This window comes from Thamnophis sirtalis, unplaced genomic scaffold (genome assembly GCF_051295495.1).
Source record: "Thamnophis sirtalis isolate CommonGarterSnake01/CBP01778 unplaced genomic scaffold, rThaSir2_p1.2 scaffold_10, whole genome shotgun sequence".
Lineage (NCBI taxonomy): Eukaryota > Metazoa > Chordata > Lepidosauria > Squamata > Natricidae > Thamnophis > Thamnophis sirtalis.
Genome location: NW_028261390.1, coordinates 46,818,840 through 46,840,885, shown reverse-complemented (window position 1 = coordinate 46,840,885; position 22,046 = coordinate 46,818,840). Strand labels below are relative to the sequence as shown.

Here is a 22,046-nt window from a genome sequence, read left to right as displayed (position 1 = left end):
CCCCCCACCAATCTTCCCTGCATTGTGCCAAACATAAAAGGGTCAGGATTTTGACTGCATAGTTGTAGCCACTTCTTGCTCTTTTTTAACCTTTTGAGACCACCCATGTCCCCCATACACTCATAGGTCTGTGCCCTCCACATTAGATCTGGAAGGAGGAGCCTGCTTTGAGTCTTATCAATGAAAAAGGGACACCCTATGGCAGTGTTTCTCAACCTTGTCAACTTGAAGATGTCTGGACTTCAACTCCCAGAATTCCCCAGCCAGCGAATGCTGGCTGGGGAATTCTGGGAGTTGAAGTCCAGACATCTTCAAGTTGACAAGGTTGAGAAACACTGTCCTATGGGATCCAGGAAAAGTGCCTTTTTCATCATGGTTGTGTATCCTTTGGAAAAACTTTGTCACCTGAAGTTAGATTGGCCCCAACTCTCCTGACTTTCAGAAAGTGCTGAAAACTTGGTTGTTTGCTCAGAAGGAAACTAGTGAAGCCTGATGTCATTCTGTGGGTTCCACTCTTGACTGTTGTATATTTTATAGTCTTTTATATTGTAATTTCTGTTTTAAACTTCATTCACCAATCAGGACCGTGGAAAGGGAGGTGGCCATGCAAATCTAAACAAAGAATTAATATAGCTATTGACCTCAATGAAGAATGTGGTGGAACTAAAAATGACATAGTTGTAGGTTGAGGGCTGGTAAAGGCGGTGGGCAGGTGGTTTTTCTCCACAGGGTGATTTTCACAGTCTTCACAAACAGGAAATCCTGCAGAGTACAGCTTCTGGATTTCTTTCCAAAATCTTTTCAAACCGTGGTCATAGGAGGCACCAGTAGATGTGTAAGGTGGTGTGTAACATAGTGAATTACTATTTGTGTGTGTGTGCATGCATATGCATGGGCACTAAAATGTATAGTACAGCTAGATATATTGGTTCTAAAGGTAAAGGTTCCCCTTGCACATATGTGCTAGTCGTTCCCGACTCTAGGGGTCAGTGATCATCTCTGTTTCAAAGCCGAAGAGCCAGCACTGTCTGAAGATGTTTTCATGGTTATGTGAATAAACGCCGAAGGAACACGGAATGCTATTACCTTCCCACTAAAGGTGGTTCCTATTTTTTCTCCTTGCATTTTTACAAGCTTTCGAACTGCTAGGTTGGCAGAACTAGGACAAGTAATGGGACTCACTCCATTATGCGGCGCTAGGGATTCAAACTGCTGAATTGCTGACTTTTCTGATCGACAAGCTCAGTGTCTTAGTCATCCCATATATTGGTTCTGGAATGGAACAAAAAAAAAATCTTCTATAACCTCCAGTTTTATCTAGCCCATATCTGAGCTGATCTTTCTTTTGTCAGCTTCTCTTCCTATCCCAATTTAGTCCTGTACTGTTAAGTTTTCAGAGAAGACAGAGAGACAGATGGACAGAGTCCTGACCCTGCTTGCATAATTTCTTTCCAGCCTCTGTTAGTCTGAGAAGAGAAACAAAATCCCATCTATCCTTTTTCACAATAGTCACACTTTCACAGCTCAACAGTACTCTAAATATCAGTGACTTTCTATGCTCCTCTTCCCAATCCCACCCATCCGTTATTTTTAAAGCTGTACATTTGTTAACTCTCTATGTATATCATGGCTTTATAAAATGAATCCCTGATTTTTCTTCAAAAAATCAATTCAAAAGACATTTAAAAATTGACATTTCCATAGTCCATCAATCCAAGTAGTTCTTCTTTTATTTGAATACTTCATATTTGTGGGAATGATTCAGCTACCTTGCTACACATCTGTAAACTTCTGCAAACATATCTGAAAAGTTCTGCCTCAGAATCATTTTGCTTAGCAGCAATCAATAAAAGCAGGTTTTATCCTATGTGCACTTTTCTAAATAATACCTAGGCTCAAAATTCCATTCCACCAATGTAAGTCTGGGGTAACCCAACTATTATTAAAAGAGTTTTAAAAAAAGATTAAAAATGATGTGAGGAGAAAATAAAGAAATCATGAAGCTTTCTGACCACCAGAATACAGAAGATTACTTTGCATGTTCTGTTTTTTTCTGTTTGTCTTTCTTGCAAAATTGTAAAATTAGGTCATTTTAATGAAGGTTTTGAATGATTTTTTTTTAATGGGAGGGAACATTGCTCCAAAGAATTCAAACAGTCTGCCCTATTAATATAGCATGTAGACCTTTAAACAATAGATCTTTGTTTTCCAACTAGTGCAAATGCCTAACAAGAACTAAATTGCCTTCTGTATTCAATTGCCAGATAACAAAAGATTTTCTTTTCCTCCATTCCAATTGATTCAATGATTCACTTGAGATTTAAAAGCACACATCAATGTTTATCAGTTATTATGGAATTCTTCTGCCTGGCATTATATGTGTATAGTTGTGTGAAATGTACTCAGTGGAGTAAGTTGCAGATCCAAGCAGTGTAGCCTTTTGTAATTGACAGGAGGAAATTTTGTCAATGTGCAGATTTTCTAAGTGTTGTCCAGAATTTTTTGATACAGCACCAAGAGTGCTATTAGTCATTGTGATCATTATTATCAGTCCAAATCAATTCCCTAAAGTTTGAAGACCTCTTTATTGAAGATTCACCACCACCATTCACCACTGTACATTGGTCTCTTCTCTTCCTCATGCTGAGCTCAGCAACTGGTGTTTAAATGGAACGCATTGAAAGGATCTGATTATGCTTCGGCCACGGAAGAAATAATTGAAAGTGATAAAGTACTTTTCATCTTTCCAAAGGGTTGTCACAAAGAAAAGGGATAACTAACAGAAGCAGGTTCAGGTTAGCATCAGAACTGATTTCCTGACCTATAAGCCACTGGAACAGGCAGCCACATGAAGCTCTGAGGTCTTTATCGGAGGTCTTCTTAGAGAGGTTGCCAAGAGGCTCCAGTGGAATCTATAAAGTGACTACGTACTATTGATCAGTTACAGGCTGTCTCCTTCCATGTATATATACTAGGAAAAATCTGGGGCACACGTTCTAGAACTTCTAAGTATCATTTAAGTCCATTTTCCTATTGCTGTCCATACAAGTGGCTCCAATGTGCACTATCCCTGGCAAAATAGTCTACCAGATTGGCTGTCAGAGAATTATGGACAGCATAGAAATAACACATCATGGGAGGTGACGAACTGTGAAAAGCTGATCTAAATTTAAATGTATTGCAAAGGCAGAAAACTGCTAGAAAAAGATGTGATTAGCAAGTGGGTCTGTCTGCTTTGAGTTGGTGCATCTTGATTACTAGTTTCAGCCACCTGGGGATTAATTCTGGAACTGATGGCCAAAGGCAGAAAAAGACTTACTTTGGTAATGGACAACAGGTGCCCATTGGAACTAACTCATGCTTGTTTTTGTTTGCTTATACTCCTCCAAGCATTTGGCACCAGGATTTTCAGAAATTAATTTATATCATTTTCTCCCAACAGCGTTTTCCATTTCAATGCTGCCATTGAATTGGAAGGGTGGGGAGGAAACTAGACACACTGACTGACATTGTACTGAGAGTGGTGTTGCAAGGTTTGTTATACAAACAATGAAAACAGAATAAGTCCCAGCACAGAGCTGCTCCATTGGAACGCTGGGGCCAAATTGGCATTATCTTTCAACATACAGGCCACTCTCGACCAGGATCCATTGTTTGGCAGTGGTGGGATTCCTGCAATTTTGCACATAACATTATACACATCAACTGATCTGATTGGTGCAGCTCTGAAGTTAGACTTGAAATCTGAAACAAGACAAAGAGGTGTTTTAGACCAGCAGTCCTCGCCAGAATGCTGCAAGCACATCTATTATTTAAAAAAAGTGAACATGCTGCCTGCCATGCACTGCATCTCCAGGGAGTGTGTAAAATTAAGAATACATTGGACAATGTATGACACAGAGCAAGTTAAGGATACATCAAATAAAATAATAAAATACATCAATAATAATAACACGGTGGTTATACATAATTCAGGAGTTCCGTCATGAACTTTTAGTGCCAGAGTTAATAAGCATCTTTTCAGCATGTATATAGACCATCACTGTTGTACATGGTTTAATTTGGGGTATGGCAGGGGATGAATGGTACAGCAGAAAAAAGTCATGATCCATTAAGGACAAGAGAATAGCCAAAAGACAGCATAACAAGAGGCTAGTGAGGAATGTTATCTGTAGCATTATGGAGCTTATCTATCCTGGGAATTGCACTTAAAATATACAGTCATTTTAGAAATGTATATTAAAATAACTCAAATTTGAACCTCTCCAATTAATAAATTAGCAGCAGTGTACTTTGTGTTAAGTACACAAAGACCTGACACAATTGCCCCAATTAGGACAAAATGTCTTTTTATAACAATAGCAATAGCAGTTAGACTTATATACCGCTTCATAAGGCTTTCAGCCCTCTCTAAGTGGTTTACAGAGTCAGCATATTGCCCCCAACAACAATCCGGGTCCTCATTTTACCCACCTAAGAAGGATGGAAGGCTGAGTCAACCCTGAGCCGGTGAGATTTGAACAGCTGAACTGCAGAACTGCAGTCAGCTGAAGTAGCCTGCAGTGCTGCATTTAACCACTGCGCCACCTCGGCTCTTTTCCAGACTTGATTAAGATAAGAACAAGTGTACTGGAGTTTTATGGTGAAAATGAATCTATGAAGATCATTAGCCTGAATTACTTTTCCGTGTCTCTGACTCTAGAAATCAGTATTGTCTGGGTTGATGTCAGGGTTAAATAATTTAAATTTTAAATCCTGAAAAATATATGTTTTTATGTGTTACCATCTATAGTCATTCATATATGCATTAACAAAAAAAAAGACTTTTTTAGTCATCATCTGTTAATGGATTGTAACTGCTGAAACAAATTTTACTGTTAAAACAAAGAGAATGTTACTTTGAAATGAGATATAAAATCTGGAAATGGATAAATTCTGAAACCATATTCTTTACTTTCCAGGAAAATCCAAATCTATGCATCAGTTATAAGCACCCCTAATCAATAGATATACAGAAGAAAGGGAGGGAGGAAAAGCTATATGGTCATCATAAACTTCGCTTGTCCTACCTGGTCCATATGCAAAAAAGATCCCTCTCATATCTATAAATTCATTATCATAGCCATGCCATCCATTCTGCCAAGCTTCTCGTTTTCCAGTGCCATTATCCCAAAATGGAAGTGATTCTCTGCTCTTCGGAGTGAGAAAAACATTATTTAATATATATTGTAGGGATAAGATGGTTAAATCATTGTAGTATACAGGTAGTCCTTGACTTACAACAATTCAATTTCTGACTGTTTGACGTTACAACGGCACTGAAAAAAGTGACTTATGACCACTTTTTACACTAATGACTGTTGCAGCATCCCCATTGTCACATCCTCATGGTCACATGATTTACATTTGCATGCTTGACAGCTGGTTCATATTTATGACATTTGCATTATCCCAGGATCCCATTCCCATTTTGCAACCTTCTGACAAGCAAAGACAATGGGGAAACCAGATTTCCTTAACAACTGTGTTACTAATTTAACAATTGCCGTGATTCACTTAGCAAAAGTGGCAAGAAAAGTCATAAAATGGGTCAAAACTCACTTAACAAATTTCTCACTTAGCAACATAAATTTTGGGCTCAATCGTGGTTATAAGTTGAGGTTGCAAAAAGTGATCACATGACCCCGGGACACTGTAACTATCATAAATGTGAGTTAGTTATCAAGCATCCAAATGTAAATCACATGACTATGGGGATGTTGCAATGGTCATAAATTTGAAAAATGGTGGGGGGGTTTCAGTGCCATTATCATTTTGAATGGTCACTAAGCAAACTGTTGTAAGTTGAGGACTATCTGTATTGACAAATTCAGACAAATCACAGAGAATTTTAAATTTTTTGACTTTGACAATATTGTACAAGTAACTGAATCCACAGTAATATCTAGTACTGTTAAAAGATTTAATTTGAATTATGGCTTGCTGGCTGCAGAGTCTGCGAATTAGGTAAACCTTGGCAGGCCAATAAGTTAATGCTAGCAAACATGACAGGCGCTGTTGTCAGACCTGGAAGCCATCTTTTGATTTGGGCCTTCAGGCCCGCCACATTTAATGCTATTGGAAACTAGGAGGAGGGACTTTTTGGAGTATGGGTAAGGTAAAGACAAAGGCTCCCCTCGCACATATGTGCTATTCATTCCCAATTCTAAGGGGCAGTTCTCATCTCCATTTCCATAAAGCCGAAGAGCTCGTGCTGTCTGAAGACGTCTCCATGGTCATGTGGCCAGCATGACTAAATGCCAAAGGTGCATGGAATGCTGTTACCTTCCCACCAAAGGGGTTCCTATTTTTCTACTTACATTTTTACATGCTTTTGAATTGCTAGGTTGGCAGAAGCTGGGACAAGTAACAGGAGCTCACTCCGTTACGCGGCGCTAGGGATTCAAACCGCCAAACTGCTGACCTTTCTGATCGACAAGCTCAGCGTCTTAGCCACTGAGCCGCTACATCCCTTATAGAGTATGGGAGATATACCGGTAATTAAAGCAAAATAACATTCCTTTCTCAAAGAGTCAAGGACAACTTGCCCTGCACCTTGAGTGGTGTGACTAGGAGGCATTTCCAGTTGGGACAGGGCTTGATTGGATCATGTGATGGACATGTGGGTGCTGGGCAGAGACTTGTACTTTCATTTGGGTGGGGAAAACCTGGAAGCTTTCAGATGCGGGTTTTCCCAGATGTGCCAATATGACATCTCTAATAAAATGGAACTTTGAGGAAATTCAGACCTCGGAGTCTTTTTTCATTAGGTGTATTAATTGGAACCTGATAGCTGTTTCATCATGTGCAAACCACTGGTGGTTAGTTTCCTGGAACTGAATTCAACAAAGCAGCCTTGTAAGGAGGGGGACTCCCACATTACTATATGCTATTGAATTGTGTCTTCCCAATGCCAACTGTATGGACAAATTCCTCCACCTTGATTTGTTCCCTAATAGAGTCTTCCACTTATAAAACAGTTCTTAAATAGCAGGGAATCTCTAGAAAATTAAGATTTATTCTTGAGTCTGAAGTGAAGCTTGAAGATCACATGTCCAAAGCATGTGAATTTATGCCTGCTGATGATTCATTTCAGGAAAAAAAAAACAGACTTCCTTTGTTGGTTAAAAAATAATAATTGGTTCTTCACAATAAGTTCATGGAGTTTATGATATTTTTAAAAATGTAGAAACAGTTTCTAAAACCTTAATTCAAAGTCTTTCCCTGTTTTTTCCCCGCAGGGTCCAGCATTCATAAGCCTACATTAGCAATGGAAAATCAAAGTTCCTGTCCCTATGTAGGTTGGCTTTGTTCATGCTTGGGGAGGGGACCTTTTCATTGCTCCCATTCCCCTTGTGGATTAGCTTTAATTTCAATCTTAATGAGTGGCCTAACAGGACCTCCCCACACCATTGCTTTCAAGGCCATTGCAGCTACTATTGTTTTAAAATTGTAGCACAAATAGAAGCTAAGAAAATTAAGAAAGAACCCCCAAGATTAATTCATGATATTATTAGCTCCAGTTCACCAAACTATAAATTGGAAGTAATCACTGACTGATTGAATTATTAGTCAGTGATTTATTTGTTGGCATTACTCATGAAACATTCAGCATTGCTGAAAAAGTGAAAGTATTTTCTGCTATCAGTGGAGGCAATGTCTGCATCAACCTTGCTGTAGCTAAAATTATGTCTTATATTTACTAGAAGAAACAGTTATGCATAATCAAATTGAAATTATATTGTAATTAGTATTCATAAGTTATGCATATCTATCATTAACAAAATCAAGACAATTTTTTAGAAAGTAGGAGATAATATCATGTCTGACCAACATGCACACATTTATTTGATATCAGAACACTTTGACCAACCAATTCTAGAGCATATCAATAGTCTCAATAACTATTCTGTTTCTTTTGTTTCTATAATAACTATCCTTTTCCAGTCTGTGGACTGGAATCAGTCTGCAGCATGTCAGCAACTGGGCTGCACACTCAAGCAAAGTCATATTCGTGGGATACGGGTAGCACATGCAAAACCATGTTCCCTCCAATCTGCAGAAAACCCTTTCTCCACAAAATCGGTCCCTGGTGCCCAAAACTGCTGTTCTAAATTGTTCATGGGAATCCCAATTGATACAAATCAGGCTGTAGGAAGCACTTACCTCTACTATGAACCATCTTTCCTCAGCTACCAGAGTCAACGGAGAAACAAATTTTCCTTTTTTATAATAAAATCTATCAGGGATATCATCTTTCTTATAGGCTGTCATATGTGGCACATTTTTCAGTTTGTTATATATCTGCAAAGGAATAAAAGCAGTGACATTGCTTTCAGCGTACAGAATTATTCCACGCCAAATTGAATGATCATACTGAAAATCAAACCACTTGTCAAGAAGAGTTTCCTTTAAATACTCCTACTTTTGCTTCTTGCAGTCTATTAGGAAAAAAATCCCAACAATAAACAGATAAAAGGTCAGACATTAGAGGTTAGACGTTTGATTTTCTTCTGCTCTTCTTTTTGTGGTTTCTATAGCACAAAAGTCTTCAAAAACAGATGCATTAAAATGCCTTATATGATTAAAAATAATGACAGAAATTTCAAGTTGGAAAGGGGCTGTTTAACTTTGCTGGAACTGTTTTGATGCTATATTGACCTAGAACTATGCCAGTCTTAAAATTGCCCGTGGTTGTATTGAGCTGGGAGGCATCTAAATGATCCAAACAGCCATTGTAAACTCAGATCAGAATGTTTTAAGTTACAAACTAGGGGTCTACATTGAACATGTTTTACATATGACTAGCATTAAGACTGAGGGATTTTAATACTCAGAATAAAATTAATAGGAATCTTGACTTGGAAAATTGCTGGCTATTTTGAGAAATCTTGGAAGACAGAAAGTTTGGTTTGGTGGTTAATGCACCAGGCTAAAAAAACAGAGGACCATGAGTTCTACTCCCACTTTTACCATGAAAGTCAGCTGGTAACTTTGGGCCAGTAACTTTCTCTCTCAGCCCAAACTACCTCACAGGGTTGTTGTCATGGAGAAAATAAGAGAAAGAAGGTGTGATGGATATGTTCACCACCTTGAGTTATTTGTAAAAATAATAAACGTGGGATACAAATGAATAAATGGTGCCATCTTAGGTTTTTGGCAGTCACGGGCAACTTAGTTGATTTCTTAGAAATTATTACATTTCACTAAGCTCTTTGCAATACAAGAGAATATATACAAGTAGTCCTTGACTTACAACTGCTCGTTTAGCGACTGTTCAAAGTTACACCAGCACTGAAAAAAGTGACTCATGACCATTATGCATTGCAGCATCTGCATGGTCACATGATCAAAATCCGGATGCTTAGCAATTGGCTCATATTTATGACATTTGCAGTGTCCCAGGGTCATGTGACCACTTTTTGTGACCTTCTGAAAAGCAAAGTCAATGAGGACGTCAAATTCTCTTAGCAGCTAGTTAAAAGTCAGTTCAGTAAGAAGAAGCTAAGGTCAATGCAGAATGTCATTAATTTCTTTATTTCTTTTTTCTCAATAGATTTTAGACTGTGTTAGTTAAAAATCCATACCGTGTACGGGTTCTGGGAAGTCGGGGGGGGGAAGGAGGAGGGGGGTGGGGGGTGGAGGGAGGGAGGGGCACACACACACAAAAAAAATTGTACTTCAATGTCTTAATGATTGACAAATGATGACATATTTGTGTTTTTTTTTTCTTAAAAGAAAAATAAAAAAGTTCTGTTTAAAAAAAAAAATTCTCTTAGCAGCCATGTGACTAATTTAACAAATGCGGTGATTCGTTTAACAACGGTGGCAAGAAAGATCATAAAATGGGGCAAAACTCACTTAATAAATGTCTCACTTAGCAACAAAAAATTTGGGTTCAATTGTGGTCGTAAGTACCTAGGCTCAGTGCACTTATGATTGCCTCATCAAGAAATAAAATGCCTGCAAGGAAACAACCAAGCTTGCAGTACATCAAGGATTCCAAGTGTTTTATATAAAGGGAGATGGGTCTTCTTTGTGACTAACATTTTAACTTCAAATCTAGTTAAAGAAGATTTTCTTTTTTGTTTCAGCGACAGTGTTTTGGAGGAACGGGTTGGGGATTTCAGCGGGAAAGAAAAAGAACAGCCTCACTACTTTTCAAGTTTTGTAACATACATAGCCATCTCTTTGCGAGAAATCTAACTTTGAGTACCTTGACACTCTTCACTACTTTCATACAAATTGACAAACTATAGATCAGTAAACCACCCAGTTAAAAATATGTACCATGTACAGACTATTTAGCTTTACTCTATGCTACAGTAAACTAGTGTAAAGCTTCATAATAATTCCAATAGGTTGATGGAAAAAACAAATTCCAAAGAAAATCTATAGAAATGCATGGTTCTTTGTTTATGCCTTTTTATACCTGCTGAAAAGAACAGAAAATAAGTACATGGCTGCAGACATCCCTGCCGGAAAGTATATTTTTGAAGATTAGCCATACCCAGAGAAATGATCCTGAGACCTGCGTTTCTGTCTTTGGCTGTAATTTGCGTAGGTGAAACAGAAGAGATGGCTAATGTAGTGGTACATCTTTCTTCCAAATAAAGAGGTTATTTTTTTACTTTAGGCAATTTTAATTAGTTATTCATTTTTGTTTATTTTGGCAGTGCCTTTTTCTGAAGTAAGTAAAATAAATCTATATCTAATCTCCCCATACATGTTTGTCTATGTGTGTGTTGTGTGTATGCATATATTTATGTGAGATATCTAGTCACTTCAGTACTGGGAAGAATTTCAGGATTGATTTCAGCTGGAGTTTGATATTATGCAGAAATTGGAATTTTTGTCTGTGCTGATTTTTTGGGGGCCAGCTACCCTTCTCTTATCAAGGTCATCTTAAATTCAGAGATTCTTCCTTCTGGATAAATACATATAGACAGTTTACAATATATTCCTAGGAAGATAAGGAAGAAGACATTCCTCTCTGTCATTAATGTGGAAAATATGAAAATGAAGATTCCTGGCGTTCTTTCCACATTCATGTCCTTTCCAGAACATACCGAACTGTTTATGAATGCATAAACCTATCAAGACAACTTGGTATATTAAGCACATCAACAAGTAGCCTAAACTGCATTAAAAAAACAAAAGGTTGCTGTTCTTGCCTCATTTTCCTTGCCTTTCTTTGGCCATAGGCTTACAACTGGCCCTCGGTCCTTCACTTTAATTACATCACTCATGTTGATGCAGTTTTTCAGTTCAATCACTTTATCCATCCAGTCAATATCAGTCATCCCATGATCAGAAAAGAAAACAACATTTAAAGCATTCTGCAATTTCTTGTCCTGTCAAAAAAGTTAAAAAAAATAATTATAGCATGAAAAGGAGATAGTTTGTGCTCTCTCTCTCTCTCTTTCTCTTTCTCTCTCTCTTTTTTCAGCTAACAATTTCACTAATAGTTGCCATGCTGAAAATACATAGAAGGCCACCTACATTGACAACATTCAAACAGATTTCAGAAGCCTGATCTTTTTTTATTTCAGATCAGAGGAATGAAATCCAGGGAATCAGAGGAATGCTTTGAAAGGATTTTGCTTCCAAATCTTGAAGCAAAATTTTGTCTCAGTCCTACTCAATTGACAAAATATAAGGAGGAAAGAGAAATTCTTCACCCATCATTTTGTTTGATGGCACCTTCAATTACACTTATTATTAGTAAATTAGATTTATTTGCCACTCATCTCACCTTTATATTTAAGAAGAATTAATTAATTAATAAGAATTAAGACTATTATATAATTTCCTCCAGTTAAACATTCCCAGTAACAGAGATGTTGGACACAAAATTTGTGATTCTGGAAACTTGGAAATCTTTATGTAGGACCTTTTAACATGAAAAAAGTCACACATGCAAGCAGATAGCTTAACTTTATTACTACATTTTTGGCATGTTCCATTTACTGTTTTCCCAAGTTAGTGTTTGGGAAATAATCGACCCTCTATCCATTTTGGGTTTCGAGCAAAACATGGATCTCACCACCCTCAGCCTGCTCTTGCACACACATTATGAGTTGTATAGCATGTAATACTGAAGGAGTGTATATAGTTTGTGCTACTATAATCATTTCACAAATATGAAGATCTTTCCCAAAGTCAAAATCCTATTCTTCAGTGATGGAGTGCAAAAATCACATGAGAACGATTACTTAGAAAATTTCCATTAAAAATATTCTGAGAATGGGATCTAATGGAGATCCATTGGCTTGGGGAAACGCCCCAAGCTGAATGTAGCATCTTGGGATATGCATGTTCCTTAATATTCAGAATAGAAGCAGTAAATAACCCATGAAGTAGTCTTTACTGAATAATTGCAAATATTTAATAACAAAGTTGAAGAGAGTGAAATAAACATCTTTAAAAGTGACAGAAACCTTGATAAGCTTAGACATCCTGAGCAAAACATTATCCACTGCTTTTACAGCATTCTTCCTCTGATTAGATGAAGGGCCAAAACGATGACCTTCTACATCAATGAGTTCATAGTATATGGCTGCCATATCTGCTGTACCATTGCTGTAATGGGAACATAACCACCAAAGAATTAAATGTAACATAAACTTACTTCTAGAGTGCCTTTTCAATATGATCTGGTTTTTGTCCTGCTCTCTTGGCATGTTTTCTACAAGAAGAGTTAGCACGGAGATCCCTTATTCTTTTTATTATTCTTGTTTTATTTTCAGCCTAAAATAAGCCCAGATGGATATCCCAGCTCTAACCACACAGCTTCTTCCCCACTTCCTCATTAGTTAAGTGGCATTGTTATTCCTATAGATGATTCTTTTAAATCAGTTCTGATGAATCAGTTGTCTTACAGAAGCAATGGAACTTTACTGTGTTCCAGGTTGCAAAGAATTATAATTTAAGCATTTTGGGCAGGTAAGAGTTTTCTCTAGACTATTTTAAACTTTTCATAGATTTTTTTCAAAGTGCCTGATTGTGCAGGTTGGCAAGACCTTGCTTAGACACTTTCCTGATGTTCAGGTGAATCTGAACTGGGAAGGAAGAACCTGCTTCATGAGGTTACCTCCACTCCCCTTCTTGAAGATCTAAACACACTGTTGTGGCATAACCTGAATATTTAAATTAAGTCTTTATCAAAGTCAGATCTGCAAAGCTATGGTGTATTCATGATTACAGGGCGGGGCATAACCTTTTCCTAGGGGGTCACAGCAAGATCGACAGCAGTTTACAACTTCCGCGACACCTCATTTTAAAGCCCATAAAAAACTGAATTGAATGAGCTATTAAATGTTAAATTTGCTTTAAGAATGGCTGGAAAATTCGATTCGGAAGAACAAAGGATCATTGACAGAATAAAATGCATTGCCTTTCGAGAGGCTCGCGATGCTGGAGCGACGTTTATCAATCGAAAATGGATTGCAAACAAATTGAAACGTCATCCGGATTGGGTTACTGATAATTGGAACAAAACAGCCCAAGAATATTTCACAAAATTTGGAGAAGGGCGTCCTCTGCAACTGTCCCAAGAAAGCAAAGCCATCATTGCAACTGGCAGTCGCAAACAACAAAAAGGAAACCGAAAAGTGGCCCAAGAAATCCTTCAAATTCGTGGAAAACGAGTTGATCAAAGGACAATCGGCCGATATCGAGAACGAGAAGGTTTGAAGCCATTCCACGTCATTTGCAAACCATTGAAAACTCAAACACACGTTCAAGATCGGCTTTGGTTGTGCGATTGGTTGTCTGAATGGACCGAGGAAGATTTTCTTCATTTGGCGCCATCTGACGAATTCTTCGTTTATGCCATTCGAAAACCGAATTTCCAGAACGATCGAATTTGGGCTAAAGACGTCGACGACATCGCCAAACATGAACGATATCGACAAATCGTTCGCAATCCGACTTGCATCGGGATTTTCGTCATTTTCACAGCCAAGAAACTGCATTGGGTTTTGAAGGATAAAGGGGAATCCTGGGATGGCAGTTATTTCCGTTAGAAAATTTTATTGGAGAATGTCATTCCATTTCTCAGTGATCCAGACAATGTCTTGGTGGTTGGTGAGGCTGTCTTTCTTCATGACAAAGCTCCTTGCATGCGTGCAAATGCGACTCAGCAATTGTTAAAGGAAAACAATGTCGAATTTTGGGGCAATGACGTCTGGCCGGGAAATTCGCCAGATCTCAATCCGGCAGAGAACATTGGGGCCATAATTAAGGATGAAGTGGAAGCTCTGATGATTCAGGAGCAAGGTCAAAATCGATATTCGGTTGAAACTTTGAGAATGAATTTGGAAACTGTGTTGAAAAATCTGGAAAATCGAACGGAACTGTTTGAAGATTTGTTGTGTTCTTATCCACCTCGTTTGAATGCTGTTCGAAGGGCTAATGGTGGTCATACTGACTATTAAATCGTGTCAATAAACTCAGTTTTTGATGGGCTTTCGAATGGTGTATGAATTATTTGTGTTGTTATTACAAGTGTTGCTGTGACCCCCTAGGAAAAGGTTATGCCCCGCCCTGTAGATTTCCAATCATGGATATCATCTACTTTCTGAAAGTAGTTCAAGAAATGGAAAAGGTGTACCATATCACTAAAATTGTACCAATTTCTTTATCTGAATTGCTTTATCATTCCTCATCTCTTATTTGATTCATGGAGGAAAACATGCAAGACAAATTCGAAGTATGCAAACTTCAGAAAATGGTATGGGGCAATTTTTTAAACTTCAGTATATTGTCTCAATGCATAAAAGTTTAAATGGAAATCTGGAAATGGAGGATAGTTTCACCTCTAATCAACCTTTAATTTCAAGTAAGTGTATGAAGGTAAGTCCTGTTTGATTATGTCTCTAATTAATCTCCAAAAATAGAACAACGGTACCTAAAATGCCACTATTCTATCACTATCGAAGTAATGCATAAGGAAGTGTTTCCAGAGATAAATGTTAATAGTACTGTGTTTACAGAAAACATGACTATTGCATTCTGTGTTGTCTTTTCTTAAAAGTACTAAGTAAAGCAATATACATTATATTAATTGTTCTTTGGCATTTTTTGTAATAGCATTGAGAAACCTTTATTTGCGAGTTCAAGGCAATAAGTTAACAATATTATACATTTGTGATTCACAATCTAATTCTTGAAGTAACTTCTTTTGAGGTAAAATGCTATGTTAAAAAAATGACAAAAAAATTTCAATTCCCACAAAGTTTGAATAAGTGTTGCATGTAGAATAGAACTCACCATCAGGCAAAATAAGACAATGGCCTCATTAAGCAAATCAATAGCACAATGGAAACTCCTTGATTTTCATTTATTAGAGCAAGCTCTATGTAACTTCAGCTACTTAATTTTCAAATCACTGTTTGGATGTCAGGAATTGGGGCTCCCTACCTTGATTAGAGATTCTGTCAGTTTTTGACTGAAAATTATCCCTCCCTATTCACCTTAAAAGTGAACCTTGCAACTGGAAATAGAATGTCTAAAAGCAAATCCTGCAAGACAGATTTTCAGCATGGTGTCCTAATTTAGACTGGAAGCATGTTTTCAATTTAAGTCTCACCACTGTTATTTATCCAAACTAAAATCAGCCAGTGTCAACATATGATGCCTAATTTGGCCTGACAGTGATGTTGTTATATAATTTTCAGTCTCCTGATTGCCCTTTATAATTGTTCATACGCAATGCAACTCATACTGGATCGCAGTGACGTGCGGTGAAGTTTATGGCTGGTGAGGCAAGCAGGCACTTTAAAATGCATGCTGCCTCGCCCTGCCATAGAGCGAAACATGTCCTGCTTTATGGCCGGGAGCGGGAGGCATGCTGGCACTTTAAAGTGCATTCCGCTGCCCCGGCCACACATCAGGACCCACTGTATGGCCAGAAGCCGGTGTGTCCCGCTCTATGGCGAGGCGTAGAAATAATAAAAAATAAAAAATAAAAAAGTGCCAGCCTGCGCACCAGCAAAGGCAGGTAAAACACACACACACACACACACACACACACAAATTACTTATAATAAAACAAATTACAATTACTTACAAATAATTTTGAATTCCTCCCCCCTGCCACCTCCCTCCGACCCACATACCTTCCAGCTGTGTCAACTCTCCTCTTGTCCGCCACGATGAAAATGTAAAAAGAAAAAGGCAAGAGCTGCTCTAGGCTAGCCAGGCTAGGATAGTTGCTGCTAGAGTCACCACATGGATGACTCTGCTTAACTGTTTAAAAAAAGCCTCTAAACAAAGTGCCCTCTGCAGGAGGAGGCGGGAGAATCATGTGCCTCCTTTGCATAAGGAATTTTTCACCTTTTAATCCTTGCTTAACTCTGAGCAAGGGTTAAAAAGGCGAAAAATTCCTTATGCAAAAGAGGCCCGTAGTTCTCTCGTCTCCTCCTACAGTTAGCACTAAGCAGACTCAGAGTCATCCACTGTGACTCTGGAGTCTGGCAGCAACTACCTTAGTCTTTTTCCTTTTAATGTTTCTTTTCTTTTCCTCATGACACTGGTGAGGCCCCGCCTCCCCTGCCTCCCCTGACTGCACGTCCCTGCTGGATTGAACTACACCTTTGGTTCCCAATGTTTGTATGTTGGCTGGGTATATTAGCATACTAAACGTGCCTTTTAAGGTTCATAAGAACAGCGACTTTGTCCAGTAAACATAACAGGAAAAGTTCCACCATGAAGATTTTTTGCATTATTTGAATTAATTTTTGAATTAATGCCAAACAATACTATATGGAAAATGTAGAAGATTTTGTGCTATTATCAAACTAATCCAACAAGATCCTAACTTTTCATTTTTCTGTCAATGAAATAATTAAAATGGTTTGATGATTTTACCTTAAAGACTCAATGGCATTGTTTACAGCTTTGGAGAAATCGGCATCCGTTGGAGCATTTTCATATGGTATACAATGGTTAGGTCGAATTCCAAGGATTTCAATTTCACAGCCTAAAAAGAAACATTTCATTAGTTAAGCCTTGCTTAAATTTTAAACCTAAATTGTGTGATATAAATTCAGGTTGTTTCTTGCATGGATTTTGGCTCTCAGACAGAAAGTTCTTTTTAAAAAAAAAAAGTAATGAGAATAGAATAATTCATATTAAAATCATCAGTATAAATATTCACACTGAAATATAATGATTGATGATCAATTGACAATCAAATTCACGTATCTGCATGTGCACATATGTGCCAGTTTGTCTACAAATAAAAAATATATAATGCAACTTGATTTTCCATGATTTGATGCTTATTTTATTTGAATTATCATTGCACTAAATAATAAATTATAATTCATTAATTATAAGCCGATATCTCAAACACACACACACTCCATCTTTTTCCTCAACTGAGTTCTACAAGATCTCAAAAAATTTCTGCTTTCTGTTAGAAGTAATGTTATTTGACAAAAATGGTTGTCAAATTAATTTTTCAAAAACTAACTGTAAGTCAAAGAACAAATTTATCTAGTTCACTACTTTTTATAAAATGAATGTATCAGACTCTTGTTCTATTTCCCGATACACTCTTCTTAAAACTGTTTGAACCAATACACTTTCTGACACCACAATTCTTTTTCAACGAATACATTACACTGAGACGTAGTAGCAACAATTCCCAAAGCGAAACATCAAGTCTGGATAAGGAGAACCCCCATATTAATATTTATTGGTGCTCTACTCACATAAAAAATACAACAATTTAGTATTTAATAATTCAGATCTTCTGAAATCATAGTGGTGTGATAATTATTTCCTGTCTGGTATATAGACAGATAAGATGGAATAAAGGGAAATATAGAAAATTTTGTAAGCAGCTTGGATTTCATAAATTGGGGCAATTTGTTCCTCCTTTGATGGTAGCAAATATCCTTCAATCAAAGGTTGGAGAGATAGTGGTTAAAATAAAGAAACTATGGTTTGAAGAAAATTGATTAATGCCAGCTTGGTCTATTTGAGTATGGTTGGGGAAGATTAAGACATAAAAGAATTCTTTCTTTTCTAAATTACAAAGAAGCTGTTTTAAAAAATCTTTATCATGCCATATTGGTCCTGTCTGTTTTCCATGAAAATACATGTTGAAAGTGATAATCATGTAAAAGAAACAATTGACCATTACATTTGTATATTCAGATTTCAACTGTTCCATCAAAACAGTAAGCTTTAGATTTCATATTCACTCTTATGTTGCTTTTTCAATGCGAAGACCGAATCCAGAATTTTTTTTAAAAAAGTTATTTCAAATGCAGGGCTTGAAGTGCATTTTAAAGAACAGCTTCTCATACACAGCTCCCTACCTGCATTTTGAAAAAGTTCTCATCTACAGTCAAATCATCAGGAGCTCAAAATATTTCAAGACCAAAGTAGCAGCATCTTGAATTGTACTGAATAATTTCATCTGAATAATAAAAGCTCTTCCATTTCTCTCACCTTAAAATGATTGGACTCTGAGAAATGAATGAAACTCTCATCATTTCCAAATTAAATGTATAAACCTTATTTTAATAACTGGGTGGTGAATGATGTAACTGAAACCTTTTAAAGCTTCCCAGATACTTACAGAAAGTCTGGGGAAATACTGTTATTATTTTGTAGAGAAGAAATGAATTAAGTGGTGGTGCTTCTTTCTTTTTAAAATTTTATTCCCACTGAAGAATGGTCAAAAATTTAATTCAGGGACAGACACACTTGATGCAGGGGAGGATTAAAAAACTATGGTACGATATGATCATAGCTTCACCCCTTTTTATATAAATCATGTCACAGGACACAGGGCTTCAATGAGGTGGTATGGCCACTAACAGAACTCTTTTTGACACCATCTGCATATGCCCCTGGTTTAACTTCAATTAGACTAAGTACTTTCATACTTTGTAAAACCTAAGTGATTGCATAATCATTTATAAATATGAGATTTAAAAAAACCAAGCCTTGGAGGGGAAAAACATATTTTTAATCCCTTTTTAGTTACAGTATTTGCACTTTGAATAGAGGCCATATGCCAAATGCTGGATTTGTCATGTGACTTGAAGTCCCATATATTTTCAAACTAAGGTTAGCATTTTAGTGACTTGCTAATATGACCTTCTTTAGTTCACCTGAACACACCTCTTGTGTTCAGCCACAGCCCCATCCTCAGCTGCTGTAAGTGTGAACATTATGCTATTTATACATTTTTGTAACAGCCACATTAATGTGTACATTTTAAGTTAAGGAATGTTCTCTTCTATAGCCTCATAGCCTACAAAAGAAATTTGTAAATATATGAACTTCTGTTCTTAGGTATTCAGTAGGTTTGATCTTCAAAAATATGTCAACGGACATTGTTTTGGCTGCTGTGAAATACTTTAATAATAAAGCTTTGTACCAATTATTTCAAAAGTAATAATAATGATGATCACTACTCCATTGCAAATCATCGTTGTACACAATGATTTAAGTGTAATATTTAGCAGCAAACATTTTAAAGTGAATTATTATATATTATTTATTCATTAAAACATATCCATGTTTGAATATTATACATATTTAAATACAAGCACTCTTTTTTCATTATTCCATGCTAATTTTAATAAAGATAATATAAGCTTTAATATAATATAAGAGAGTTATCACCAAAAAGACTATATTTGGATGGAATTGAGGAACATGATGGAAAAAGAGCTTGTAGAATATAAGCTTGTCATATTTAAGAAAAGAAGACTGGATTGACCAGTTCCTCTGTTTGTCAAAACTGAGCAAATCAATTTACATTATCCTTTTATTCATTCTTTGTTTTTGCAACACTATCAATAGTGTTGAATTTCTTAATATAATGTTATATAAAAGACATGACTAAATACACACAGAGGAGATGACTTGAACTCTGTAGAACCCAAATGAATCAATAAGACTTACTGCCTCACTTTACAGGTAGTCCTCAACTTATGACCACAATTGATCATAGCATTTCTGTTGCTAAATGAAACGTTTGTTAAGTGAATTTTGCCCCATTTTGTGACCTTTCTTGCCTCAGTTGTTAAGTGAATTGTTATAGCCTTGTAAGTCCTCGGACTTACGAATGACAGCTCGGCAGCAGCCAGGCGCGTCTTAAGCAATCAGGCGCGCCTGCGAGTTGCCGGGCTGTCATACGCGCAGCTATTGGCTCATCCATCTGACAGCTCCATATAAAAAGCTGTCAGACGGAGGAGAGGTGCCGGTCTACCATCTGTATTCGTTCTTGCCTGTAATAAAGTAGTTTGGCTAAGGTTACCTCAGACGCCTCTACTTCATTCTTCCACCGATCTAACATGAATCACTGCAGTTGTTAAATTAGTAATGTTGTTAAGTGAATTTGGCTTCCCCATTGACTTTGCTTGTCAGATGGTTGTAAAAGGAGAACACATGGCCCTGGGACACTGCAACTGTCATAAGTATGAGTCAGTTGCCAAGCGTCTGAATTTTTATCATGTGACTATGGGCTTGCTGCAATAGTCATAAGTGTGAAAAATAGTCATAAATATTTTTTTCAGTGCCGTTGTAACTTTAGTCACTAAATGAACTGTTGTCATTTCAGGACTACCTATATGGATATGCCAGCACCAACTTGGCCACATATATCAAATCCCATACATAGAAACAATGCAATGACTAATGAAGAGAACTACAAAAGCAAAAGTTTCCTCCAAGAAAAGTGGGTTTGAACTGCCCCCCCCCCCATATAACCTCCTTCAGCCTTCTGCTCTGTTTCCTGTGGAAGGACCTCAAACTGTTCAAGTGAATTTGAAAGGGGAGGGGAGAGGTCTTTTGGGTTGAAGGGAGTGAAGGAACAGGAGCAAATCTTTCTCTTTTCTTCTTCTCCTCCTCTGATGCTCCTCTGATGCTTTAAAGCTTTCTGTTGGTAGAGGAAATCTAGATTCCACTCAGACCCTATAATCTGACATTAGTATTTTGCTGATATTTTTGTACATGATGATCCCCCATAGAAACCCCTATTAAAACACAAAGTATTCAGATTCTCAGTCATCTGGCAAGAACTCTAAAACACCTCTAGGCTACAGGGAATACAAAGAATTCATAGAAAATGAATCACTTATTTTTCTGCTATCCCTCTCCTTAGGTTTTTTTTTTTTTTTTTTTTTTGGCATAGGGTTTACTGTCGTGCAAACAGTCATAACATAATAGCAGGGCAATGTTGCTCCACTTAGTATACTTTGATCGGAAATTATGTTGTAAAATGCTTATTGAAATCATTCCAGGTTTTACACTGATAATAGTTCATTGTAAACATGGTCAAGCAAGAGTGGTTACAACATATCATGCATCTATAATCTGCCACTAGGACAAAGGACTAAGAGTATAAAGCAGTGTTTCTCAACACTGGTATAAAGCATAAATTGTCCAGAAAAACATATTATGCTTAGATCTCTCATGATTTTTAAAGTACATTTTGTTCCTTTATATTAAGCTTCAAGCAACCTAACCTGAATATGTTTGTTAATCATTTTAAACAATGCCCTTCAATGTAATTTGCAAATATAAGAAACAAAGAAAATAGTGACAGGAGAAGTGTATGTAATGAGCAAAATTATTGATTGAAATAGGGAAGTTTCCATGGCTGAGAATAAAAGAACAAAAGACTTTTCTCCAATATGTTATCTTCCAGAGTATGTGGAAGAAAATTCCATAAGTTCCCTAACTGTTCTTTGACAAAAGCCATGATGACTAGGAAATTATGAGAGCTGAAGTTCACTATTCCTGGAGGCCAAGAAAAAATGAATTGTTGGATTAAAATAAAATAAAAAAACCTTCAGAGCAAATATGGTTCTTTCTATATATGGATAACTGAATAAAAAATGTTGGTATACCTTAAAAAGAAATGTTTCTATTCAGAAAAGGGAAACCTACATGCAAAAGCTTTCTTCCGGCACCCTAAACAGTTATGATTTTGAGAACAAGGCTAAGCTGAATTTTGTTCACGTGACCTACCTTCC

General features: G+C 37.0%; 1 protein-coding gene across 1 annotated transcript in view; it reads right to left on the bottom strand.

The window, feature by feature from the left end:
- Positions 1-1,294: 1,294 nt before the first annotated feature.
- Positions 1,295-22,046, bottom strand: part of ENPP6 (ectonucleotide pyrophosphatase/phosphodiesterase 6) — a 44,196-nt gene continuing 23,444 nt past the window's right edge. Inside the window, exons 4-9 of the mRNA XM_014061988.2 lie at positions 16,912-17,023; positions 12,480-12,621; positions 11,214-11,393; positions 8,206-8,343; positions 5,070-5,193; positions 1,295-3,744 (exon numbers count right to left, since the gene is read on the bottom strand). Coding sequence (XP_013917463.2) covers positions 3,539-3,744; positions 5,070-5,193; positions 8,206-8,343; positions 11,214-11,393; positions 12,480-12,621; positions 16,912-17,023 — 902 coding nt within the window. The 3' untranslated portion in view covers positions 1,295-3,538. The remainder of the gene's footprint in view (positions 3,745-5,069; positions 5,194-8,205; positions 8,344-11,213; positions 11,394-12,479; positions 12,622-16,911; positions 17,024-22,046) is intronic.